The following is a 27,200-nucleotide window of genomic DNA, read 5'->3' as shown; positions in this document are numbered from 1 at the left end:
AAATTCAAATTTTACAATTATATTTTCACATATAAAATGTGATAATGGTTAAAATTTAAATTTTACTGGGTAGTGTACCTACCACAGGTTTGCCGTTAGGTAAAGCTTAACTTAAAGCACAGGCGTAAGAAAATTTGGACTTGGTTGCTTTAGTTTGTACTGAACAGCCTAGCCTAATATGGCTGGTTAGGGTAGGCACCAGCTTAGGTCTTCATTCTTGTCACAGTGTACGATATGCTTGGACTGTAAGCAAAGATATCGGGCCTAACCTTGCTCCTGGATATGTAGCGTTTGCTTAGTGGGAGGATAAGTTAATTTCCCTCTATTTTTTACCTCTGTCTTGAATTATAAGCCCATATGCTTATTTAGTTTTCCACTTCGTTACCTTGTAACGTGAGTTTGGTTATTTGGTTAAACCCCGTTTTTATTTCTGCCATCCTTACTTCTCTGACAGGTTATGGGGACTGAAACAGAAATTATGGTTTTTCAGGTAAACGTCAGTTCTAATGGTGAAATAGCCTACATATTTAAGAGAACCAGTAAGATAAGACTTGTGTCTATGCTTCAAGTTTGCTATTAGTAGGGAGAAAGTAAGTATAACTTCACATCTTATTGATCCAGGGGGCGGGGAATGGAAGTTTGGCATCTTTACCTTTGCATAACCTGTCCTAGGATGCAGTGTTCCTTCTGACCTAGGGCTTCACCTTTGTAACCTTCTAAATGAAAATGGTCAAATGCTACTGAAAATTAGTATACCTTAACTTAGCCAATTCCAACTAACCTAACCTCACCCAAGATGCATTGTCATTTCTGACAAAGCCCTCACCGGACTTCTCCCACCATAGTTGATTTTACTTAGAATGCTTTTCCATACCTGGCTATTAGGGCCTGCTCACCTAGTGGGCACCCACTCAGCTTTCCTGACACTTACTCCACACTTTAAGCTTAAGTGGAAGATTTAGGTGCTCGTGTCTTCCAACATTAACCACTAGTTGGCTGTCAGACAATCAACTTGCCCCATATATTTTTCGAAGAAAAGATACCACAAACATAATCATGCCTGCAGCAGTTTAACTTAGGCTAATTCTGTCTGTGAGAAGTTAACTTGACATCCTTTAACCCAGTTTTGTTAATACAAACCTTCGAGGAAAATAGGTTAAATTTAGCTTAGCCTAGGTCTGGAATGTGGCATTTTTATTTCATGTGCCAGCCGTAAGATGTTAGCTTTAGGATAGCGTATTCTGATGTGTTTTAGTTTAAATGTTATGCATTATACAGAGTGTAACATGTTCCACCTTGTTACTCCAGCATAGATCATCATCGGAAAATGTGTTATAAATTTATCTATAAGGTCTATAAGTTTAAGATCTCTTAATTGTGTTCAGTTCTGCAGGTTAGGCCTGTCATGAATTATTTTGATATGGATTTACCTGAATGTTGAGAGGTTTGGTCTTTTATAAACTGAATGAAAAAGACTAGGGTCTACAGTTTATTTTGCAATTTTTTATAACAGCAAGAGTTTAACAGACCAATTAAATACATACAATTAAAAAGTAGAAAAATTATCCTGACAATAAATTTCAAAGTGTATCCATTCAACAGCAAAGTGGATCACTTGGTACTGTATTTCATTAAGTGTGATTTACGACTGTCTGATAACATGGCCAAGCATTTCTGTGTGCATGACACCATAGCACTTGGGTTGTTTGCGCATGTCTAGTTTGCATGCAAGAATGTTTGTTGTTAATTGATCAACGGCAGATTGGTTCTGCTGATATGCATTGTCCATTGTTCCTCTCTTGTAGTTGGTCATAATTGAAAAGAATATTGTTGAATTAATTAATGCATGGAGTTTTATAATCATGTTAACTCACTGAAGCTACCATGAAAAATGTCCAACTAAAGTACTGTAAATGACTTACGTCCTCTGGAAAACAGTTTATGGTAATTAGATGCAGAATTGCATAATGATTGCCATTATTTTATAGCCATGGAACATTAGCAGCCCAGTGACAGTATAATTTTCTTCCTGAGTTCATTATGATCTTTTGATAAAAATTACATTAAGGTTTTTCATTTCAGGTATTTTTAAGTTTGTAACATTTCACATTGTTTCGGAGAATACAAAACACACAAACGCACACAAGCAGAATTTTAATCCACTACTTTATAGCACCTTCGAACTTTTAACGGCAGCTGTTTAGGTAAATTCCTGTGTGGGTCCCCCCCCCTCCCTCAGTGGGCCTAATGCCTCTCATTGCAAGTAGTACTTTCTTGTTCTTTGCATCATTCCTTCAGCTTGAGCTGCGTTTGTTCCTTTGGCTCTCTTCCCATCTATTGTCTAACTTCGGCAACTTTTTCTTGCCCTGGTCATCCACACACAATTAAGAATTCTTCAGACCAGTCCTTTTAAAGAAGAGAAAACTATGACTCAGCCTGGTCAGATTTTTATAATTATAACTGCTATAATAATAGTTCACTCATTCTTTTGCTTTTCATTACTGTTTAAAATTATCCTTATTTAAAGTAAATGAATTACTGTACTGTACATTTTTGTTACTAGCTAAAACGAAAAGCAATTTATAAGTTAGAGATATGCCTTATATTTAATTTGCCATTGGATGCTGGTAAACTTAACAGAATGTGAACAGCACGTTTGGGTGAAGAAAGTGATTCTATAGGTTGATAGCATTACAAATGGTAGCCATGGTAGGTAAGGTACAGTATGTAAATTTAGTTTTTCAAGATAGGATGTAGGAAAGATTGCTTTTTGACAGTTTAATCGATATCTTTGTAGGCAGGATTGTTACATGATGTGACATAATAATTTCATAATCTTTTTTTTCTTTTTTACCTTATACAAAGGGGAGAGTGTTTGCTGTGACTTAAATACAGAACAGCTGCTTTGAGAAAAAATGTTGTGGTTTACACAACTACTTTTCTTGGCATTAAATCAAACCATGTCTATAAATACAATAAATTCAAAATGAGACTGGAAGTGGACAGATGAAGTCTGTGAACAGTACTGTGATTCACAGCATCCAAATAGTTTCACTGTAATACTGCATGATATAGTAGAAGTTGAAAAGATAAAGGGATTTCTGTTTAATAGTCTTTGTTGATTAAACTTGCATATATGTATTATCCCCTTTTTCAGCTGGAACTTTATTTTCAAACAAAAGACAAGTGTGTTTTATGTATATCGAACTTCACTATATTACTAACACATTATACAGTAATCACTGTACACTTTAGCACTGATTTTGTAGCTAGTAAGTACTTTCAGTTACCTTAACCTGTAATACGAGGAAACTATTGCACATGCCTATGTTTTTTAGCTATAATTTTTGTTTTTATTTCTTATTTTGTGATTTTTTGTTTATTTTGCCTTAACTAGGCAAAACAGTTACATCAAATGTTTGAAGTTTAGTGTGCACTTTTTCAGTTTTGTTACTAGTAATACAACATGCTCAGATAAATTTGCTGTTATGATGTAAAAGGAACATATTACATGATAGATTTAAGAAGGAGAAGTTCTTTTTGACATGGCCTCAGTTTTGCTCTGTTACGAGTTAATTTTACATTTCATAATTAAATTAAAACATGTTTCCATAGTGCCCTATGTGTTTTGACCGTTATTGTCCAGGCAGAGAATGTTGTTTAGATATACAAAGGCTGGTAACTAAAGTAACTCATGATTCCATTATTTTTTGTCCACTTGCATGTTTGGTGATGAAAGTAGATCCTAAACGTTTGTCTTGATATTTTGCATTTAAAAGCTCATCGATTCAAGAAAGATCCCAGTGACTTTTATCGAAGAAATAAAGTTATAATTATTTTAGAGGTCCAGTATCTTTAATCTTTTGTGCAACAGGGTGAGTCTAAACTGTATTTAAGGTTGTCAGTTGAATACAAAGCTTGCTATTGACTTGAATTGTTTTTGTGTAGTCAACTGTATCTCATCCACATCTAAAAAAAGTAAACTTTTAGACCATTGGTGGGTGTTGCTAATGTTACATCAACAGCCTTTTTTTGGTCTGCATTTCATAAGCCTGTACTGTATCATTGTAGGTGGCGAATGTTTTGTCCGTGCAGGGCTTAGTATATGCTCGGCTAGAAGAGGGGGAAGAATGTAATCTCTGCTTGTAATAGACATTTTGAAGGTTCAGCTTGCTTCTCTTTCTTCCTCCTCCTATTTTTGGGCTCCAGAATGACGGAGCTTCCCCTGCAAGGTATGCCATTTACTTTGCATTATCTGACATTTAAATAGTCTAGACATTTATCGTTGATATTTTGTCCTGAGTGCCATAACTAGTTTAGGGATTTTTTACATGAAAATTTTGTACCGAATGCTATAATTTATCTTTGCAATACAAGTTTTCTTTTTTATTTTAGAGGATTATTTCCACAGTTTCTGAGGTGAAACTACTGACGTTACAGCACTTCATCTGATTTCCTTTTATCTCTTTTGCAGCACACCAAAAGCAATTGCTTTGTAAAATAGCTTACATGATTGTTTTTATTAAAGTTCTTTGTCTGCCCGTAATGTCTCGTGTATATATTGTGCTTTTACAAATTATTTGGTTCCAAAACCCCTCCTTTCAAATAGACATAATGTAAACATGATCTCATTAATTTCAGTAACACAGCATAAATCATTTAGAGGAACTTAATTTGCCATGTTTTGTTGTGATTTTACTCTTTCTTTTTTACACAGTAGGTGATTTATACTGTATTTATTGAAGAGGAATCTTGAATTTTATGTACTGTTTGTGTTCCTTAGATGCATTTTGAGAGGTACATTAGTTCCCTCCGTACAGTATTTAGTGGAACTTTGTAATGTCAGAAGTTCTTGTACATATCTTTGGAGATTTTAAGCATATGGGCAAGTTTGTAGTCTGGTCAGTACTGTATTTGATTAGCTTTGGCTCAGTGAACTTGTGTTAATACCATACTTTTACAACCATTTTCGTAGTACTGTAGATGTGTGTACCCACTCCGTACTTCTTGTAGAAAGAACAGAAGTTGGTCTGGCTGGATTTGGAACCACCAGTACCCTTGTCATGCTGTCATAAGCCATACAGACAGCTTTTCATCTAACATCTTATCACTTGCTGTTTGTACGTAGGATACTGTACAGTATATTCTAACGGAGGGTCTTAAATAATCTGCCTGTTTATTAGTTGTTATAAAGTCAGAAGCTCTTATCAGAATGTAATAAATGAAACAGTTCACAAAAACTTTTGAGACATTGTCTTCTCTTCAGCATGGAAGAGAAGTTCTGAGATACATTTGTGAATTATGTTGTGATTCTCAAATTTCAGTCAATGTTGAATTCATTCGTATTTGTTGTTTTAATCGTTGTTTTCTCCTCAGTCAGTCACTTTCAGGACTTTGTATTATTAATCATGCTATGTTGAGAATTTCATGGCTTTATTTATGCATGTCCTGCAACAGTAATTTCAGTAGTTTGTTAATGTTTTGTACATATCCATTTTTTGAATGCATCATTGGTTGCTTATTTTACTGTGTATGATTCTGCGAATTTTTTTTTTTTTTTTTTTTTTTTAAATTTGCTTTTAATTGTCCAGAATAAATTGAAGTGAATTATATACATGGTCTTGAACCCTAATTTTTCGAAGGAGTTTAACATACCGTAGTTGAAAATAAAAGTTGAATGATGAAAGTATCAATGATTAATGAATACATGTATAAAATTAGAATGCAGTGATTGTTACATGAAGGCACTGGAGTTTATATGGTAGATCAAAACGAATATGACAAGATTATCGCTTTGTTAACATTGACTGGCACTATTGTTTATTCACTGTGCAGAAACACTCTCACTGAACGGGGTCAAGAACTTTTCAAGTGCTTGAAGTGCTTCACTTCTCGTTAGATAGTTCCACATTCAGACAGTACTTCAATCAATTATGGGGAGTGGGTTTTGTAGGGTTCTTGTAATTCAAGGATATCTGGGTATCCTTCGTTTCCTTGAGATAGGTCCTGTGACTAGGTTGTGGCTGAACAAAGAGGATTGTTTGTTACTTTTACAGAAAATTGGCTTGTTTGCATCTCTGAAGAATGTTAGGCATAAAAGAAAAGAAGAAAATAGATGTTTTATACAATAAATAACGGAACATAATGGTGTTGATTTTAAAAGTAGTATTGTTGTAGTTAATATCACAGTTTTAAGGTGTGTACAATTGTTGGATGAAACAAAAAAATAGTGTTGCGATGTGTGTATGTGCTAAAGGATCTCGGTATGCTGAAGCTGCGCCTTGTACATTTACTTTTGCAGTACACTCTGCTACTGTATTCCCCGTGAAACTGTAACACTGATGACAGGTGCTCTCCCTTAAAATGTTCCTGCTGTATGTCATATTTTAGCCCCTTTGTGGCAGTACGTTCGCAGGACCGGTGTATTGATGCGTCTGTTGTATTTTTCTGCCAAAGCATCATTTTACAACTACAGTACTCTTAAGTTAAAGTGTGGACAGACACATGCCGAAATGCTCTCTTTGCCTTTTCTAAATACTTGCTTTTCTGCTGTAAAGGAATAAAACTTTACACTGTGTTCGTTTTTCCATTTTATAGCTTTACAGCCATGAACGTTAGCTCTGTGTACAGTATTGTCATACACTGTGTAAGGTGTCCTGTAAGATTTGATGTCGCTTGGAAGGGTTACTCAAATCTGTTAAATTCAATTAGTTTGATTTCAGGATGCAGTAGAATGAACTCAGCTCCCTCCGCTAGGATGTTCATGTTGAGGGCTCTGGAGAGAATTCATGGAGAGAAAGAAATCAAGAGGTCACATCACATCCAGTTAAAGAAAGCGGTTGAGCAGGCTCTAGGTAAGATGATACTGATGAGTTATAAATCTTCACTCAAGGTGGAGTGCATAGGAATTCTACCAATTTAATTTTCTGTTAAGCATGAGTTTCTGGAAAAGTAGTCTTAGAGATGAAATATCCCTAATTTGATGGATGCTTCAGTTGTTTCAACTATAGTACAGGCAGTCTCCAGAAATCGTCAAAAATCCTAAGAAAACCTTACTTTTAATGCTTTGGGTGTCTTGAAAAAGATGTAAACTGCATTTTTATTGAGTTTTTCGTCAAAAAAACCTCCAAATTTTTATTATTCTGCTGTTTTGGAGCCATATTTCTTCCGTCGGATTGGCGTACAACGCATCGTAACCCCAGAACATGCGTCATAAACCGGAGAAATAATTTCTGATGAATAATATATTTGAAAAGCGTCATAACCTCGGAGTGTCGTAAGCCGGACCCGTCGTAAACCGGGACTGCCTGTATACTGTAAAAAGATGATTCCAGGTAAATAACAATAAAGTACATTTGCAAGGGTAGCATGTCCCTATGCAGTTTCGTTTAACTATTAGTGTCGTTAATTATTTAAATTTTCTCAACAGAGGAGCTACGTAGTGAACTTGGAGAGTCAGAAAATGGATCTAGTGGTGGACTGTCGGCAGCGTTGCCAGTACCAAAGGGAGATGCACCTCACTTGGATGCAGAAAAGCACTTCCTGCCCTTTGAGCTGGCATGCCAGTCTAAATCAGCAAAGATTGTTGTTGCAGCACTCGATTGCATACAGGTAATGATTTTGAATTTTGATAGAGAATAGTTAGGTTACTTATTTTGAAAACAGTATTTTATCAAAGTTTATTTTTTTTATTGTTTCCAGTGGTTTTATATCTAAGTTACTTTTTTATGTTGTTTTTATTCAAAGAAAATGCTAAAAAACTGGGAGGTTTTTGTCTGTTTTTCGTATGGGGATGCAAATTTTATGCCTTTCATATGTGCAACATCCTTGATCACACACTGCAATGGCCAGAGACTTGAGTAACAAGGAGGATAGTCTGGTGGAGAAAGGTGGGGAGGTTACCCATCCTCTTTCCATGCTGGCTATTCATTCCTCTTGCATCTGCTTTGGCATGTGGATGTGCCTGTCGCTTCTTCCCGGTGCTATTGTGCCTAGATGAGTACCCTGGAATTTTCCATTGTTTCTTAATTATTTTTCTTGTCCTGTACATTGTATTTTCTGTTGTATTGATTAAATATAACTTTGGTTTCATTAGGCCCTGTTTATTTTTACATGTGGTGGAGAATAAACAGGACCAGTACCATTGTGAGGGTTGTGGATGGCTATGTGGCAGTTTCATGTCTGATGTTTTGGTTAAACCACATACAGTGTGAACTACATGTAGAGGAAGTGAACGTACTTGTTTCCTTCCTTGTAATGACTGTCTCTCTTAGTCATCACCCCAGTGGGAGTGTTATGGCAGGATGAGAAAGAAGCTTAGGAAGGGTTTGCCACCTTCCCTAGAGCTATTCTGTATGCCAGAAATGATGTCAAGTCCTTCCAGAACCCTCTTACTCCTGGCCACAATCCCACTCTCCACCCTCCCATGGTTCCTCCTCTTCTAGAAAGGATAAGTCACCAAGATGCAAACCTGATGAGGAAACCAAAGATTTATCCTCTTTTGAATACAGTATTTAAGAAAGTTGTTGCCTTGACCTTTACATTCCTAGTTCTCCTTCTCTTTCTGCCTTTTTAAATTCTTAGGAAGGAAAGACCAGAGATGAACAGATCTTATCTCCAATGCTACCAAATCTGGAATAGTTCCCACCCTCCCCCTTCCCTACAGGTATTCTTCCCCCCCTTCACTAAGGTTAAACCTGTAGGTGTGTAGGTTCTGCATGGAGTTGGAGGTATTGCATGAAGATGCTGTTCATTCAGTTATAACCTTGTAAAAACTGTGTAATACAGTATCTTCTCTCTCTCTCTCTCTCTCTCTCTCTCTCTCTCTCTCTCTCTCTCTCTCTCTCTCTCTCTCTCTCTCTCTCTCTCTCTCTCTGTCTGTGTCACAAATACTCATGGATTGATTTTCATACCTTAGAGAATTGACATGCGTCACCTTGTCTCTATCTGTTTCACACATTTGAAGTATGAACTAATATAGAGTACATGATAAAATTGATATCCTTAAAGGAATATTATTAATATAATAATGTTAATCAGTAAATAACAGTGCATATTTACCAAAGGTGTCAACTAATGAGTTATGATAGCTTAAGTTCTAGCACTGTAGCTTCCATAGTGTTACAAATTGAGGTAAAAACTTAGGAACACATGGAGTGCATTTTCATCATAGCCAGAAATTTCCAGTTTCCAGAAGGGCCTTGGATGTCATATTACACATAAACGAGGGATTGCTGTTTGATTTATTTTTTCAGTAAATGGGCTTATTGCAGTACTCAACAATTTAGTTGTAAAAACATTGTATAGCATAAAATTGACTTTGTTGTGTGTTCAAACAGAAACTCATTGCATATGGACACCTCACTGGGAACTGCACTGACCCCAACAATCCTAATAAACGACTGATTGACCACATTGTTGAAACGATATGCAACTGCTTCAATGGTCCTTCCACAGACAAAGATGTTGAAATACAAATAATCAAGGTAGGTTTCTTAGTTTGTGGCTTATTTAAATGCTTATGTTTGAAAATGGAATCTCCTTTTTGTTAGGGCTTTTTTTTAGACTGGTGTTATTTAAGTGCTTGATAGTCATGGGCATATAAGGTTTTTTGGAGGTAACATGGATTCTGGGATTGAAAGCAGTTGTCTTGGACATTATAAAGAATTTGCACAAGATTTAATTTTTCAAAATCTTGTTATAAAGCCAGAATTTCATGAATTATGTTCAATACTGTATATGCATTTAATCTTCTCTAGTAAGGTAATAGTTTAGCTGCCTGAACAAGAATTGAAATTAGCTAACATTTCTCTTATGAATTTAAATTTGAGTAGTAGAAAATTAAAGTTTTGATGCGCAAGTTTACTTCATAACTAAGGTACGTTTAAAGTGCAGCTTTGTTTTCGTTTCAGGCACTGTTGACAGTTATTACCTCTCAGTATGTAAGTGTCCATGAGGGTACGGTCTTAGTGGCCGTACGGACGTGTTACAACATTTTTCTTGCGTCCAGAGATATGAACAACCAAGTCACAGCAAAAGCTGCTCTCACACAGATGATAAATATCATCTTCACTCGCATGGAAAACCAGGCGGTAAGTTCAAGGACGTTTATAACATCAAATAGTCATGATTATTTGTTATTGCTTCAGGTGTTCATTACTCAAGTGTAAAGCAATCAGGAGTTCTATTTATAACCAGTTTTTAAACTGCAGTAATTATTTTAGCCAAATAAATAAGTATACCTTCGTTTAACCAGACTACTGAGCTGATTAACAGCTCTCCTAGGGCTGGCCCGAAGGATTAGACTGATTTTACATGGCTAAGAACCAATTGGTTATCTGGCAACGGGACCTACAGTTTATTGTGAAATCCGAACCACATTATTTTAGCCATTGGTTTAAGTGCAGTGTTGGTAAAGTTCACATCCCAGCCATTAATTTTGAAGCAGAGTTAACTTACACTCATAAAGTGTTTTTTCATTGAAATTTTAAGATATACCAAGTTAGTCACATGTGAAAAATAGAAATTATTTTGAAACAAATTTTGCTTTCAGTGCATCATATATCTGTATTTTAATCTATTTTAAACTTAGACTGAGCAAGTGGTAGAAGATGCAGGGAGAGTTCACAGTTCCAGCAACGCGTCTTCGAATAGTGCAGCAAGCCAAATAAATCAAGTAAATCAGGAGATTCCTCCTCAGGAAAATGGCCAACACACTTCAGATCCCCCCATATCTGTAGAAGTTCCAACAGGTTCAGCAGAAGAGGAGAGAGCGGTGAGTTTGAAAGCATTAAGGTTATGTACATAAGCTACATTTTTTGTTTTCCTTAAAGTTTTTTCATCTCTCTCTCTCTCTCTCTCTCTCTCTCTCTCTCTCTCTCTCTCTCTCTCTCTCTCTCTCTCTCTCTCTCTCTCTCTCTCTCATATGAGTCTCCACATAGAAAAGTGAGTCACTATTGTGCTTTTGAAAATCCACTTATCATGTAGTCATGAAAAATGTGTGGGAATTACTTTGTACCTTTTTTTCTTCTCCTCAAGGAGGCAGTTATGCAGGTATGCTGTATCATTAATTTCTTTGGTAATAATAATAAATAAAAATTGCTTATTACTGAATTTAGAATATTGTGCATAGTACTGTATAAATAAATAGTTTAACCTGACATGAAATTAAAATACTCAACTTTGTAATTTCCTTCAGGTGTCTTGTAATGGCATAAGCGACTCCACAGATACAAAGTCAGAAAATCCTATACCAAATGGCTCGGTTGTTAATTTAGATCCTTCGCCACCACCAAAACCTCATCTCAGTTCTCACGAAATTGCTACAGAACTTGTTGAAGATATAGTCAGCAAGGCTGTCAAAGGTAGGTTTGAATTCAGTACTGTAAAGTAGTTTTGATTTGTGCAGTCATAATGGTTAGAGGTTCTTGACAATCTTGTCTTTATCTTTCCAAAGAAGGTTTAACCATCTTTTTTTTAAAGATATTAAGGCACTGAATGGTCCTCAGTTGCAGGAATAGACAGCAGTTGATTAAAATGCTGTATAACCTTTACACTGTTAGAAGTAAAATAAATATTTTTGTATGTTGTTATATAGTAATTTAGATAAGCATGTGAAAATTACAGTGCAGTACATTGACAGTTTTAATTTCTTTTTATGTTCTTCAGTGGTATTGCTAACGATGACAGTACAAAGGTTTTTGAATTGTTCTAGCTGTTAGTATACAATGGGGGCATTCTAGCTATTTTAAAAGCCTTTATTTTTTCCATTGCAGTAGTTTCAAAGGAAGCTGTAGTTGTAGAAAACGGATGTTCTGAAAGTGTTGCTGAAGTGAACGGAACAGATGCTCACAATTCTGCGGTTGCAGAAAATTCTGTTCTCGACATACCGGAGAATTCATCCCCAGTGCCTGATGTGTCGGTGGCAGAGGACAGCGTCGCTTCGACGCCGAGTGCCCTGCAAGAGGATGCTGGCCATGATGATAATCCTCAGCCCGCTGTAGACCGTCGTAGTGATTCTGTAGCGTCAAATCTACCTCTTACGCCGACTTCCATAACGAGAGTTCCCTCACAGGTTTGTTTTGACTCCTGTATTTCAGTGGCAGCCTTGAGTGCAAATGCAGTACAGTATACAGTACAGGCAGTCCTTGGTTATCGGCGGGTAACCGAAAATCGGCGATTTCTGGCGCTATTTCGGGCTTATCGATGCCGAAAAACGCCGGTTTTTGGTTATCGACGCCTCTGTTAGGTATGTATCGACGCCAATAAGCGGAAATTGGCGATTTTTGGTGCTGAAAATTGCCGATTTTCGTCGCTAGACAAGCGCCGTAAAACCGGATCGCCATTAACTGAGCCCGCCATTAACCGGGGACTGCCTGTAGTGGAATCTTACAATAATAAACCTTTCAGTACCAGATTTATCTCAGAAACTCAACACATTTGCCAGCTGTAAAACTTGGGTATGTTAAGATACTTACCTAAATTTGTCAGGTAGAATGACCAGATTATGTGCTAGTATGTTTTTATAATGGAAGGAAGTCAGGTCATTATGTTAGATACATTAGAAGTAGTAGTGTATGAGCAAGAGAGATAAAGGTGTCAATTTAGATTTATGTATTTCTATCATCTCCATTATGATGTCAGTTTGCCTTAGACATTATATGTGAACACTAGATTTCTTTCTTAACTGTTATCATGTAGAAATTATAAATGGTTTTTGTATAGTATTCTCTCAGCTACGTGTATTATACAGGATGTGTACATGTCTCCGGTAAGGATGTGGAATACATAAATGATATTTTGGAAAGTAAAGCACAAATCTCGGGTGATGTAAGAAATCTCAAATAGCTGCTGTGTAAATTTCTGTTGTGACCAAAGCCTTGGAAACAATCCTGGTAAGCAGCAGAATCAGGGAAGAGGCTGTTGAAAAGATGATAAGCTGAAAGAGCGAAATAGAGGGAAGAAGAGGATCATCAGTTATCCTCAGGAAAGCAAAGCTCATGGCTGAGGAAGATTGTAAAGGGGAAAAGTGTAGTCAGGAGAGTGGTCATGCAGGAGAGGTCATAGGGACAAGTAAGCACTAAATATTAGATGTATAGATGGTGTCTTGATGGGGTAAGGACAAGTGAGTGCTATTTATCAGAAGTACAGATAATCAGGCTTGCAGCAAATTGTAAATGGAGTAAGGGGCTTTTGAAGTTTTAAAGCATGTAATGTACAGGCAGTCCCCGGTTATTGGTGATTCAGTTTTACGGTGCTTGTCTAGCGACGATAACTGGATTTTTGGCACCGATATGCTGTGATCTCTGGTTATTGTCACTCTTTCGGGAACAAAACCCCCGCAGATAACTGGGGACTGCTTGTATGGGAAGTGCAAGTGGGGAAGAGAGGAAGGAACAGCTCCAGGTTTAGGAAGAAAAGGCTGTGGAAGAGGTAGAATATATGTTACCTCTTGGGTGCACTTGGCTCGAAGGTATCACTTAGGATGATTTGGTATGAAGTGGTTAAATAATGTCATAGTGTTACTTTTCTAGATTTTTGGTAGATAATTCTTTATTCAGTAAGGAAAATTAACAGAAATTTGTGATGCTTACATAAAGCATTATCACTTAATGCAGCATGGGCAAAGGCATTTTTTAACAAATTTTCCATATTTGAATATTTATTTTAATTCTCTTAATGACGTAATATATTTTATTTTTCAGGAAAGTATAAACACCATGACAGAAGGTGATACTGCCATGGCTGCTAAACTTTCACATACCTTGCAAAAAGATGCATTCCTTGTGTTCCGTTCATTGTGTAAACTCTCCATGAAGCCTTTGCCCGAGTCTCCAGATCCAAAGTGAGTATGCCATTATTTAACACATTTTTTCTTTTTGTCCTGGTAGTTTTTAGGCTGTGGAAATAGAATGCAATCTAATATGTAAAGCATTTTGAAATACCTAGTTTTGAAATTTTGGTTTGCAGGTAAAATTATATTGTATTTGAAATGTTCCATGCTTGTTTTGTGGATTCTATATGATTTAATCATAACAATTGAACGTGAGGGTACAACACAGTTCCTTTCCACTTAAAAGTGTCGTGTCCAGGCAAGACTGCTGTACACTTAATGATTTAGCTTTGTCAGTCAGTAATTCATTAGCTTTCATACCTTTATAAAAGTTATGCAGTTGTCTGGTTAAACAAATCATTTATAACCAACTGTATTGCTCATTTAAGATTACGAGAAAGACTATTGTTAAAAATAAAGATTTCAAGGTAAATTAAGATGCCGGACTTTGTTAAAGTCATTGTTTTACAACTGGTAATCATTATCTCTAATTGAAATCAATGCTATGCTGTATTCTTGTTTTATGTGAAGGTTATTTAACTTTGAATACTTCAAATCAGTGCTACTGTGTATCTTTGCTGGATGTGAAGATTTTATTGACAATTTAAAACTATGAATAATATTAATCAATCAATCAGTCAAAATTAGTGACCTCCTAAAACCAAGAGAAGTGAAAGTCAATGCCTGAAGCTCAAGAATGTTCACAAAGACTTTGCTCTAGATTCCATTTTAGTGTTTCAGGCTTTTTTACTTACATGGAAAATGTTCATCAAAATGTGTTACATTCATATTTTTACAATTGTGGTTCATTTTGCCAATTTTTTGAAAAAATAATTTTGTGGTTGGTAAGATAATTTGTGAAATTCTGAAAGTTCTTTAAATATTATAGTAAACAGCATTGGGAGTGTTATAACTGAAACATTTTCATAATTTTCTTTGGTTTTATAAGTTCAGTATGTTAAAGGCTGTAATTTGGTTCAACATAAGTTTTCTCTCAAGCCAAATTCATAAAAGAGCAAGGGAATGTACCTAAGATGAGTTTTTTAACCACGGCCACAAATTTTGAATTAGGCCGTGTGCAAGGTGTGCCAAACACTATCTAAACAACCCTAAAGAGGTGTTCACTTGCGTTATTTCTTTCTTTCCTCAGGTCTCATGAACTCAGATCAAAGATCTTGTCCCTAGAGATGCTGCTATCTATTGTACAGAACGCCGGTCAGGTCTTTCGATCGAACGATACTTTCATTACTGCTATCAAGCAGTATTTGTGTGTAGCCCTCAGTAAAAATGGAGTTTCTCCCATTCCTGAGGTATTCCATTTATCACTGGCAATTTTTGTTGCTCTGTTGTCCAACTTTAAGGCTCATCTCAAAATGCAGATAGAGGTAAGTGTTATTTGATTTTTTGGGAAAGTAAAAAGTAGTTGTGTACTGTATGTCTAAAAAATAAAGTGAAACTAGTTTTGTAAGCGGTGGTGAATGTTATTTGTGTTATATTTTGGAAGCATTTTGCTAGTCGTAATTGAATTTTGTAAGATATTGAAGGTATTTGGGAGTCTCCGAAAGGAAGTGGTATAGAAAGTTTAAAAGTATGAGAATAGAATATGGGTAAAGAGATCTAACATTGGAGTGAGGATATGTATTTAAGAAATTTATAGTTAGTTACAAGTCCAGTGATGTGAGAATTACTTCAAATAGCTTACTTCATTCTTCCATGAGGCGAAGATAGATTTCAAAATTCTAACTGTTAGTATGTTGTGATAATTAAGGTGTGTCTTATATCCAATGTTTCCCATTACAAGAGTAGAGGAAAAAAAAAGATAGGTAAGATTTTTAAGTACTGTGCTGTGTTTTGTTTCAAGGATAAAAATAATGTCAGTGGAAACATGACTAAAATATTTCTGTTTTCAGGTGTTCTTCAAGGAAATTTTCCTCAACATTCTGGAAGCAGGCAGTTCCAGTTTCCAGCATAAGTGGATGGTCATTCAAGCTCTCACTCGTATTTGTGCAGATGCTCAGTCAGTTGTTGACATCTATGTCAATTATGACTGTGACCTCAATGCTGCTAATGTCTTTGAAAGGTGAGATAGATTAATTTCCTATTGTTGAACTTGGCAGGTAGCTAACATCCATTTAATCTGGCAAATAGAAAAATTCTCCCCAGAAGAAAGAATTTGAATATAGAAGTCGTGCAGCCTTGTTTATGTGAGTGCAGGAATTCAGTAACTTTATGTATTTATGGACTTTAGTTACTAACTTTGTACTCAGTTTAGTCATTGCTTTATTCTAATATTATGATACTCTTGTTTTGCAGATTAGTGAATGACCTCAGTAAGATTGCTCAAGGAGGCCAGCCTGGAGAATATGGGTCAACGCCTATACAAGAACGCAGTATGAGAATAAAGGGTCTCGAGTGCCTTGTTTCTACACTAAAGTGTATGGTCGAATGGTCCAAAGACCTTTACGTCAATCCCATTACACTCTCAAATCTAAGTGAGTATTTTATTTAAAAATTGGTTCGGATTACTGCCAATAAAAGTATTAGTACAGCTGGAGAAACTAGATTTTCTCAAAATTCCATCATTGAACTATCGTTTTGACAGTGACACCTCAAAAGACCACAACTTGAAATACCTTTCTAGATATTCGGCTTCATCAATATGGTTTTTGGTAGGCTATCTTTTTAGGTGAGGTGCTTGTTTAGATAAATCACAAAAATTTAATGTTTTGCATACAGTACAATTTTCTTTAGGCTAGAAATTGTATGGAATCACTAGGAAACTGCAGGATAGCTTTACAATGTTCAAATGTAGGCTGTGGAATGTGTTCTTTGTTACTTAACAGATTTTTTAATTGTTAGATGGTCAGACCCCTGAGGGTCTCCTGTACTTGCAGGCTTGAAATGTCTGGTCATAGCCAGAGGGGTTTACATGTAAGCATATTTACAGGCCAAGAAAAGAAAAAGGAGACTGATGATGTTGAAGTCAACAGCACTTCAGAAGGAAGTCGAACACCTTTAGCGAGGCATGGCTCTCACAACTCAATTAATTCCCTTCAGTCTTCATCCACAAATACTACCAGCTCAACTGTTGGCATTGACAACCCAGAGCAATTCCAGACACTTAAGCACCAGAAGGAGATTTGGGAGCAAGGAATAGAAATGTAAGTGACAGTCATAAGGTTTTTAATTAATGTTTACCATATTTTACTCTACCCATTAAATGTCTGGTCCTGATGCTGTGAATGTTAAATAGAAACTTTAAGCAATGGTGTTGGTGTATTATTCACTTGTCTAAAGTAATTACTGATTGGTGTACATTATGTAGTCATTTTAACCTTAGGTTTAATGTTGGGATAATTGCAGGTTCAATCGCAAACCAAGACGTGGTATTGCATTTTTACAAGCTCAAGGCTTGCTAGGATCATCTCCTGACGATATAGCAAAGTTCTTCCATGATGACGACAGATTAGACAAAATGCAAGTTGGCGACTTCTTAGGCGATGCAGATCCTGTAAATAAAGAGGTATGAACATTTTAACATTGCGCTTTCTCTCTCTCTCTCTCTCTCTCTCTGGTTAAGGCTTTTGGCATGCAAAGCACTGTACAGCTCAGGACTGCCTTTGCCCTGTGAACTAATCATGTGTTTAGTGTAGGCAGTTTGCTGTTTGACCCCTTAACTTAGAATTGACCATAACATCAGCTTTACTCTGCACATTTGCTTTATTAGAGGAGTAGGTGTGAAATATATGTCTGAAATATGTATCTCGTCTAGTTCAAAAGTTAAGGGAAAGTTTCAATTCCTATTTAACCTTGAACCACTAAGCAAGTCCTTAATCAAACTCTGCACACGAGTATAGTAAATGGAGCATGCATGCCGAAATCGAGGTACATACCTCATTTGATTCAGAATTATGGCAAAGGTTTTCTTTCATATCTCACTTTTGAAAACTTAAATTTTACTTAGACGTTGACTCTTGTCTCCCTCACATAAAATATTGAATCCTCCTTGCCCATAGATAATATATATATAAAAAGTGTGAGATCTTTATCTCGGAAAATATTAAAATATTAGTGCTTTTAAACAACTTAATCCTTATCAGACATGAGGTATGCTGAAAGAGAAACGGTCAGGTCTATTTTTAGATGCTCTGACCCATAAATCATGAGCATGCAAATATTTTGGAATTTGCAATCTTGTTCCTCTAATACCATTTGCTTTACATAGTTTTTCAGAGGGGTGAAACTGCAATGTTGTATGATATTCCTATTACATCGTATGATATTCTTATTACATCATCCTAGCTTGACATTCTTGGCATGACAAAAATACTTAATATTACAGTCTATTGTGTTGAAAGCGAACCAAAGAGTCTAGCAACTCGAGAGGTATGTTGAGAGTTACTCCAAAGTGTTGCTTAATTGTGCAAAGGATGATGTTGAATTTAGAATATGATATTGAAAGTCACTTCTAGTACAACATTCAAGAACTGTCGTGAATTGTAGTACTTGGTTTTGATATTCTTAATGTATTGTGCTGTTGTTTTTGTATATCAGGTAAATGAATATCTAATTATAGTAAAATAGGTAATCTACTTAATGAATTGGAGTGACTTTCGTTTTTAATATGTAATCCATGAATCCATAAAAGAAAATAAAAATGTAGTTATTACAAGTATTTCCAATCTGTTCCCTAGGAACCACCTGTTAACTTCACTAATTATCTCTGTTATTGTACAAAAGGTCATGTGATCATTGCATTTTCCAGCACAGGTTTTGATACTTCTTTTCCAGCCAAAATGTTCCTTGTTGCAGCTTTGTGTTAGAGGAAGTATTATGAAAAAATGAGTTGAAATATATACATTATAAAGGTGCTGTAAAATTATAGTAACCTCTGAAATGAGAAAATTTTGTCTGCAGATTATGTGTGCGTATGTTGATCAGATGGATTATCATGGCCGTGAGTTTGTTCCTGCATTACGTATGTTTTTGGAAGGCTTCAGATTACCAGGGGAAGCACAGAAAATTGATCGTTTAATGGAGAAGTTTGCGTCTCGATATTGTGAATGCAATACCAAGTAAGCACATGGGTTGTAAACATGGATGCTGTGTGTCCCAGTGTCTGGAAGTTACCCTGAAGCTGGTTTTACATGCATGTGAAAGATTTGGATACAAACAAGTCATTTTTGTAAATTAGTTTTACTGTTTGTACTCAATGATACAGTTGGGTTTAGTATATGCATATGTGTTGCACTCCAAATGGTTATGTCCATCTTTTATAATGTTACCATACTTTATACTCATGTAAACTGAAAACTTCTTGAAAAATACTGGTAGGAATAAAAAAATTGACTACTTAAAACCCTTTTCTTTGCACATTTTCAGCCTTGGATTGTTTGCGAGTGCAGATGCCGCTTACGTTTTGGCATATTCCGTAATTATGCTCACCACTGATTTGCACAGCATACAAGTCAAGGTGAGTTGATAAACAAACAACTCTGGTGTTCAATAGTAACTTTGTTTATATAGAATTATATTTTGTGGTTAGTATACTATCAGGTCCTTTAGAGACTGACAAAATTTTTTGTTAATAATGACTATGATAGCTCAATACTTTTGTTTCAGCATAAAATGACAAAAGAACAGTATATCAAAATGAACAGAGGAATCAATGATTCCAAGGACCTCCCTGAAGAATACCTCTCAAGCATCTATGATGAAATTGCGGGGAATGAAATCAAGATGAAGGCCACTTCTACCAAACTGGGCAAGCAAGGTAAATAATAAGAGAATGATGTACGACTCGCCATAAATTATCAGTTTTAAAATTTACATTTCATTGTGTTAATCTTCACACATTGCATTGTAAATGATGCAGAAAACCAGCTAGTTTTTACAGTAGTGTGTTGCAGAGTTGACAAAATATGGCTAGTATTTTCTCAAATTTCCAAAGCACATCACTTACTGTGTGCTGTTTGTCTTCTACTTAATGGAAATTTCTGTTTGGTGTGTTTTTAATTAGATATACTTTACCTAATGTCTCCGAAAAAGACGTAAGTTACCATAGTATCCTCTTTATCATGGAGTATTGTATGTGCCCAGTGTAGCCATTTTCTGCCTTTGTTTTCTATGTTTATTTCTTTAAAAATAATAATGAGGAATTTTATTCTGTAATTTTTGTTTTATGCAAATATAACTATTTTAAGTTCTAATTGTAAAACCCAGAGTTTTTGAGCAGATTTATTGCTTGTATTGTGAAGAAAGAGTAAGAGTTAGGAATCCTCATAAATAATTTGACTTGATGTGTGTAACACATGTAATAAACAAGAACTTATAAAGAAAAATTTGGATTTTCAGCTGTTTCAAATGAAAAGAAGAGAAAGTCACTATTTAATCTTGAAATGGAAACCATATCTGATGTTGCCAAATCGTTGATGGAAGCAGCATCACACGTCGATGCCACTTTCACCCTCGCCACTCATGTTGAACATGTTCGTCCGATGTTTAAGGTAATTTGAATATATAGTACCTGAATTTTTTTTTTTAGATCATCCTAACACTAGGCAAAATGTGAATATAATAGGAGGGAAAGCTAAAGAGGGTGGACAGTTAGGTAAGAAGGATGGTTGGAGAATAAAAGTAGTGTGGGCTACATGGACCTTGTCTAGATCTATAGGACATCATACACTTCAGCCATTCTCATGATTCCTTGTTATTTCCCACAAATTAATTCTTATCAAGACTCCTTGGTATATCCCACAATTTAGCCTTTGCAGTTGAGCCTTTGCCAAGATCCCTTGGTGTTTCCCTCAGTTCCTTACCTGTCAAGACTTGGTATTTTTAACAGTTCAGTCCCTGTCATTACCTCTTGGCATTTCCCACACTTGAGACCTTGTCAAGGCTTAGGCTTTCCCATGTCAAGTCCATTGGTGTTTCTGAAAATTCATCCCTTATTAAGACCTCTTAGTATATCTCGCAGTATTTTTTTCTTACTGAGACCTCTTGATATTTCCTATGATTCAGTCCCTATTAAGACCTGGTATAAGTATTCGCCATAGTGTGCTGCACAAGGAAGACTGTTTGCAGTACACCTTTGTTCATAATCAAAGCCAATACAGTTAGAATATGCTGAAAGATTGAATTATGGATGCTTTTCAGGTAATGGGCAATAGATTCTGGAGTATCACAAAGAAAGAATTTTACAGATTCCTTCTTTACACGTTGATATAAAAAAAAATTGCAAAGATTTTAATGTAGAATTCTTAGTATCTTTATTGTGTCTCATCTTTCACCATTTTATTTTTCTATAGAATTTAATATCCTTATTGATGCTCAAAAGTTTAGATAGACATGTAGACTTAATGGGTGTTTCATATTTTTTAGGAGAACTTTTAGGCATTAGTTATTAGGTTGGTTGGAAACCAGCCAAACGTGACGTTACTTGTCAGTTCTAAAGAAAGTGTTTATGAAAATTATTCTTTAGTTTGTTTAGGTATAATTTCTTTACATTAACCATTTTGGAATAAAAATTTGGATTCTCAAATATTTCATCCGTAGATGGCATGGACACCTTTCCTGGCTGCGTTCTCTGTTGGCCTGCAAGACTGTGATGACGCAGAGGTTGCTTCCCTCTGCTTGGATGGCCTGCGTTGTGCCATCAGAATTACTTGTATATTTCATATGACTGTAAGTGTACCCATCCTTGCAGAGTAAAATAGGTTCTTTTATCTCACTGTATATTATCTGGTATATCCTTTTGGTAATATATTAAAGAAACATATTGGTTGGCTTGAAACCAAAATGGATTTGGTTATTTGTATTGTGGAAATATAATGCCCAATTAACCCTTTTGAGGATTTTAGATGAGGGGAGTGTTCAAAATCTGTGCTTATCAGAACACCTTTCACTGACTGAGTGAAAATGCTTAGCAATAATTTTCTTTGATTGCTCTCTGTAACATTGTGCTTCATGCTATGTTAATGAATTTGGTCTCTTAAAAGGTAAAGAGTTGAACTTGATCAAGATATATTTAAGTATACCCAAAAATAAAAGAAATCAGTGTCACCAGTAAAAGTAAAAGTTAGCCGTAATAGAAAATGTGTTACTCTTAAAAAGAAGTCACAATAAATCAGAGAAAATAGATACTTAATGATATGATAAATATCCCTTCCAGTTATATTAAATTCATTACTATTTGAGCTAAGTTTGATAACACAAAGCAAATTCAAAAGAATGCAAAGTAAACTTGAGTTGCGTAAGTTTGCTGAGCAGGATAATGGTGTCTCACTTTTAAAAAAATTCATGATAAATAAGAATGTATATCAGTCTCCATAACAACAAAAAACATCCATATGCGCCACATTCTAATTTTCCTATGACCCTTTTTTTTATGATTTAAGGCAGATTTCGTAAAAAAAGTATCTTTTTTTTTGACGACTGGTGCCATCATCAGAACTCAGAGGCTGGAAAATGGATGATGGACTATATAATTATTATCAGAATCTCAAAGGGTTAAATGTATGCATTTGATTGGTTTCGACATTTTGTAGACGTAAATTGTTTTTCGGTAGTGCTTATGACAGTATTAATCCAACATGAAAGATTTCAAAATAATACTTTCTTGTATCTTCTTAAGCTCGAGAGAGATGCGTTTGTACAGTGCCTCGCCCGTTTTACTCTTCTTACTGCCAACTCTCCTCTTACTGAAATGAAAGCCAAGAATGTTGACTGTATAAAAACACTTATTACAGTGGCACATACAGATGGTATGTATAATGTTTTTTTTATACCTAATCAAGATTTTGATCTTTCATATTTTTGTAGGTAGGCCAGTGGTTATTTAACAACAAACTCATTCACTTCGAACTACAGTTTTTGGAATGATTTATGTATTATGTCTACAAAAAGTATATGATTACTAAAGAAATCAATCTAGCCCTCCAAGTAGACAGAACTTTTGAAAATATTTCTCATTCATGATTTTCAATTGTTACAACTGATAAATATGTTTATATATGATACATTATAGCTGATAAATATGTTTATATAGGGTGTTTTTTATTGTTTTAAGTTAGTGAAAGCAAGTATTATCTTACTTAATTTTTTACAGGTAACTACTTAGGGAAATCATGGTTGGAGATCCTAAAGTGTATTAGTCAGCTGGAATTGGCACAGCTGATTGGGACAGGTGTTAAACCACAGTACATAAAAGACTCAGGACTTAAAATGCCTCATGAAACTTCAAACTTCCTGGATGCTTTCCCAGAATTTAGTAAGTTCTGATGATCACTTGGTCAATTTGCATATATGATTCATAGTTACATAATAATTAACAAAAAATTTTCCCGGTGAAATTCATTGTTTTCTTTTTGGTCCTTAATCACAAATTTGTCTCTGGAACTTTGTTTTAGATTTATATTCTGATTAAAAGCATAACGGATTCATTTGTATTAATTATGTCTTTGGAGACACTTTTGTATTTTGTTGGATGTCATACTGATAGTTTTCTGCATTACAGTTACAGGGGAACAAAAGAAACTTGCACATATAAAAGAATCCATGGGAGAAACCTCGTCTCAGAGCGTTGTTGTGGCAGTAGACAGAATATTCACAGGGTCCACAAGGTTAGATGGAGACTCTGTTGTCCATTTTGTCAGAGCTCTGTGTTCAGTATCTTTGGAAGAACTAGCAGCACCATCTCCACGCATGTTCTCTTTACAGAAAATTGTAGAGATCAGTTACTACAACATGGGTCGTATCAGGTTGCAGTGGTCCAGAATATGGGAGGTTAGTGTTATCCTTCAGAACTCTTATCATGGAAAGTTTCATAGTATTCTTAGATGGTTGTAGACTTATATTATTATTCTTTATCATGTGAGTCAGTTTGATGAATTAGTGAAACTGGGAATGGAAGTGGAATAATCCTGGATAATGTTTTTTTTCCATGGCAACAGGTCTTAGGTGAACACTTCAACAAAGTTGGCTGCAATCCAAATGAAGACATTGCTGTGTTTGCTGTAGATTCCCTACGACAGTTATCCATGAAGTTCATTGAGAAGGGTGAATTCTCAAACTTCCGCTTCCAGAAGGAGTTTTTGCGTCCATTTGAGCATATAATGAAGAAGAATAGGTTAGTGTGGGACTGCACCAATAATTTTTGTCTAGAATGATTGTGACTATATTTCTGCTGCAATCATGCACAAAAGTAGATAGTAAACATGATGAAGAAGTCAAAGAAATCATAATGCAAGTGACAGTGTGAAGATTTTCTGTGCACTCATCCTTCTGAGTGAATTAAAAGACTTCAAATAAGATTTTTTTATGTTGGTCTTCAGGTCTCCAGTAATCAAAGACATGGTGGTTAGATGTATCACACAAATGGTCAACTCTCAAGCAAAGAACATTAAATCTGGGTGGAAGAATATATTTAGTGTATACCACCTAGCAGCATCTGATCTAGATGAAAATATTGTTGAACTAGCGTTCGAAACTACTAAAGAAATCATATGTAAGTAACACTTATTACTTGTCATTCATGTGGAAATTTGATGGTAAGTATTAAAGAAGAAATATTGGAGCTGGTATACAGTATTCTGTTTGTTTTTAGCATCATGAGTGAGGAATTACACCATTCTGGTAAAAGTAAATAATTAAAACAAAAGTAAATGAATGCGAGTTTTAGTTTTGTGGTCTGAAATTCCTGTTGTTTTGCACTGTAGATGTTATTGGGGAACTTATTGCAGTAGACTAGTTTGCAGGCCATACAAATGAACATAGGTTTTCAGGTAGCCCTACTGAAAGCTTTTCGTAAATATGGATTATCTTTTAATAGGAGCTTCATTATTAAGTATATTTTCAGTTAGTCTGATTTTAATTTTTTTTTCACCTTTCAGCTCAAATCTACCAAAAGCATTTCATGACCGTCATAGACTCATTTCAAGATTCTGTTAAGTGCCTAAGCGAATTTGCATGCAATGCATGTTTCCCAGACACTAGCATGGAAGCGATATCACTCATCAGGGATTGTGCAAGATATGTGGATGAAAAACCACAGGTATGATGAGCTGCCTATTGATTTTGCTTATAAAAAAACCATTGGTAAGACAAGGCGTCCATTGATATTGCATATACTGTTGTTTTTTTTTCTTCTGTTTTTCATATCTGCAAAGAAAATTGTAATACCATTTGAGAGGATTTATGGCTAAAGTTCAATGTATTTAAATCCAGTAGGTTTCAGTGTCATAGAATTAATCTTGACCCATAAGTTATAACATGTTCTTCCTAACAGTTCAGTGCAATATGATTGCAGGTATTTCGCGATCACAACATAGAAGACATAACTGTTTGTTCAGAAGATCGAGTATGGGTGAGGGGCTGGTTCCCCATCTTATTCGAACTTTCATGCATCATCACACGCTGCAAGTTGGATGTCAGAACTAGGGCGTTGACTGTATTATTTGAGGTTAGTATGGCAGTATGTAATTTTGTTATCATAGTGCTCTTATCATTTAATATGCATATTTGAGATATGAACATTCTTTGGAAATATAAACTTTTACAATGATGGTAAATTTTAAGTTGCTTGCATAATGTTATGGTTGTACAATATTTCAGGGTGAATATACTGCACATTGCACACTTATTACTGTGCTAATTCTCCTAATTCCTACAAAATTAATTAAGGCAATATTGAACAAATCTGGAATGGGTTTATAGGGGATGAGTGAATGTTGTTTGATTGAAAATTGTATTCCCTTGATTAGATAACTTTCACTTCTGTTAATGCCCTTTAAAAATAGCACTACATCCATGTTTGAATGTAGTGGTATTATCATTAATGGTTTGGTAAACTGCCCAATAATAATAGGTAACAATGTTAATTCAGATAATGTATAATGATAGCACTATCATTACCTGCTCAGGGTTTTATCACAAAGGAAATCATTTCTGCATTCAACTACAGAGGCAATAGATCTGTCTTTCAAAGGAAGAAAGGTTATATGAATCAGGAAAAGCAGGAGCAGGAAGAGAATTCCAAAAAGCAAAGAAAGAGGCTCTTGAGGCAACATCATCTTCATCTTCCCAGCTTGTTCCCATTTTTATGTGGGGTCGCTGTTTCGATGAGCCGTTTCCCATCTATTTCTATCCTGTGCTTCTGCCTCATCAATTCCCTTCTCACGCAGGTCTCCTCACACAGTCCTTCCATCTCTTTCTTGGTCTCCTTCTTCTTCTTCTTCCCTGGACCTCCATCCCCATAGTATGTCTACCAACGTGGTCCTCATCTCTCCTCAACAGGTGTCCATACCATCTCAGCCTCCCCTCCTGCACTTCTTTGATATTTCCACCACCTTAGTAGACCCCCTAATGTAATCATTTCGATCCTATCCTCTCTCGTCACCCCAGCCATCCATCTAAGCATTCTCATTTCTGCCACATCCATCTTCTTCTCCTCTGTCTTTCTCAAGCTTGCTGTTTCCGTGCCATACATCATTGCTGTTCTTACCGTCGGGCCCTATGAAATTTTCCTTTTAACCTCAGCGTGTACTCTTTTGTCACAAAGAACTCGAGGCCGCTCCAGTTGTTCCAGCCTGCCTGTACCGATGTTTTACTTCTTCCATACGCCCTCCAGCATTAACAAAGGATCCCAAATACTTAAAATTTTCAACTCTCTTTATTGGTTCTCCCTCAAGCTGAACACTTTCCCCATCACCCCATCATTGGTGGTACACATATTCTGTCTTAGATCTACTTATTCTCATTCCTCTGTCCTCCAGTACTTGTCTCCATCTTTCCAGTTTCATTTCCAGATCTTCCTGCTCTCTGCACACAGGACAATATCATCCCATACAATATGTTCCACGGGTACTGCCTCCCTTACTTCCTCTATGATAACGCCCATCACTATGTTAAAAATAAATGGGCTAAGAGCCGACCCTGGTGTAATCCTACTCTCACCTCAAAACCCTCCGTCTCCCCAACACTGCTCCTCACTCTGGTAAATACATTCCGGCACATCTCCTGTATCAATCACACGCATTTCTCTGGCACCATCCTCTCCCTCAGGCTCTCCATACCTCTTGTCTGGGGACTGGTCGAAGCCTTTTCAAGGTCAATGAATACCATATGTAGGTCCTTTGTTTTTCCTGAGAATTTCTCCATTAGTTGTCTCAGACAAAATATACCATCTGTTGTTCCTCTTCCCTTCATAAATCCCATCTGCTCTTTACCTATTTCTACTTCTTCCCTTAGTCTGGCATCTATCATCCTTTCCAGTATCTTCAAAGTGTGGGACATTAGTTTAATACCCCTATAATTACCACACTCTTGGACATCTCCTCTCCCTTTGAAATTTGGGATCAGTATACTCCCATGC

The 27,200-nt window shown here is 35.9% G+C and overlaps 1 protein-coding gene across 15 annotated transcripts in view; it reads left to right on the top strand.

The window, feature by feature from the left end:
* Positions 1-27,200, top strand: part of Sec71 (ADP ribosylation factor guanine nucleotide exchange factor Sec71) — a 42,871-nt gene that overhangs the window by 1,659 nt on the left and 14,012 nt on the right. For 4 of the 15 annotated variants that reach the window (XM_067125439.1, XM_067125432.1, XM_067125440.1 and 1 more), the window contains exons 2-27: positions 4,072-4,232; positions 6,723-6,854; positions 7,430-7,611; positions 9,339-9,485; positions 9,912-10,091; positions 10,592-10,774; positions 11,198-11,363; positions 11,775-12,073; positions 13,704-13,843; positions 14,982-15,216; positions 15,742-15,911; positions 16,145-16,323; positions 16,779-16,992; positions 17,195-17,354; positions 18,749-18,906; positions 19,214-19,304; positions 19,454-19,604; positions 20,186-20,337; positions 21,386-21,514; positions 22,464-22,593; positions 22,938-23,099; positions 23,346-23,614; positions 23,782-23,957; positions 24,163-24,335; positions 24,721-24,881; positions 25,137-25,289. In XM_067125439.1, coding sequence (XP_066981540.1) covers positions 4,211-4,232; positions 6,723-6,854; positions 7,430-7,611; positions 9,339-9,485; positions 9,912-10,091; positions 10,592-10,774; positions 11,198-11,363; positions 11,775-12,073; positions 13,704-13,843; positions 14,982-15,216; positions 15,742-15,911; positions 16,145-16,323; positions 16,779-16,992; positions 17,195-17,354; positions 18,749-18,906; positions 19,214-19,304; positions 19,454-19,604; positions 20,186-20,337; positions 21,386-21,514; positions 22,464-22,593; positions 22,938-23,099; positions 23,346-23,614; positions 23,782-23,957; positions 24,163-24,335; positions 24,721-24,881; positions 25,137-25,289 — 4,314 coding nt within the window. In that variant the 5' untranslated portion in view covers positions 4,072-4,210. Of the gene's footprint in view, positions 1-490; positions 591-3,739; positions 3,876-4,071; positions 4,233-6,711; positions 6,855-7,429; positions 7,612-9,338; positions 9,486-9,911; positions 10,092-10,591; positions 10,775-11,197; positions 11,364-11,774; positions 12,074-13,703; positions 13,844-14,981; positions 15,217-15,741; positions 15,912-16,144; positions 16,324-16,778; positions 16,993-17,194; positions 17,355-18,748; positions 18,907-19,213; positions 19,305-19,453; positions 19,605-20,185; positions 20,338-21,385; positions 21,515-22,463; positions 22,594-22,937; positions 23,100-23,345; positions 23,615-23,781; positions 23,958-24,162; positions 24,336-24,720; positions 24,882-25,136; positions 25,290-27,200 lie in introns of those variants that run through there. The other 11 variants (XM_067125433.1, XM_067125435.1, XM_067125441.1 and 8 more) reach the window with 6 other exon arrangements.

Source organism: Macrobrachium rosenbergii, chromosome 23, assembly GCF_040412425.1.
Source record: "Macrobrachium rosenbergii isolate ZJJX-2024 chromosome 23, ASM4041242v1, whole genome shotgun sequence".
Classification (NCBI taxonomy): domain Eukaryota; kingdom Metazoa; phylum Arthropoda; class Malacostraca; order Decapoda; family Palaemonidae; genus Macrobrachium; species Macrobrachium rosenbergii.
The sequence above is the reverse complement of the archived record's forward strand: the minus strand, read 5'-3'. Positions and strand labels throughout refer to the sequence as shown.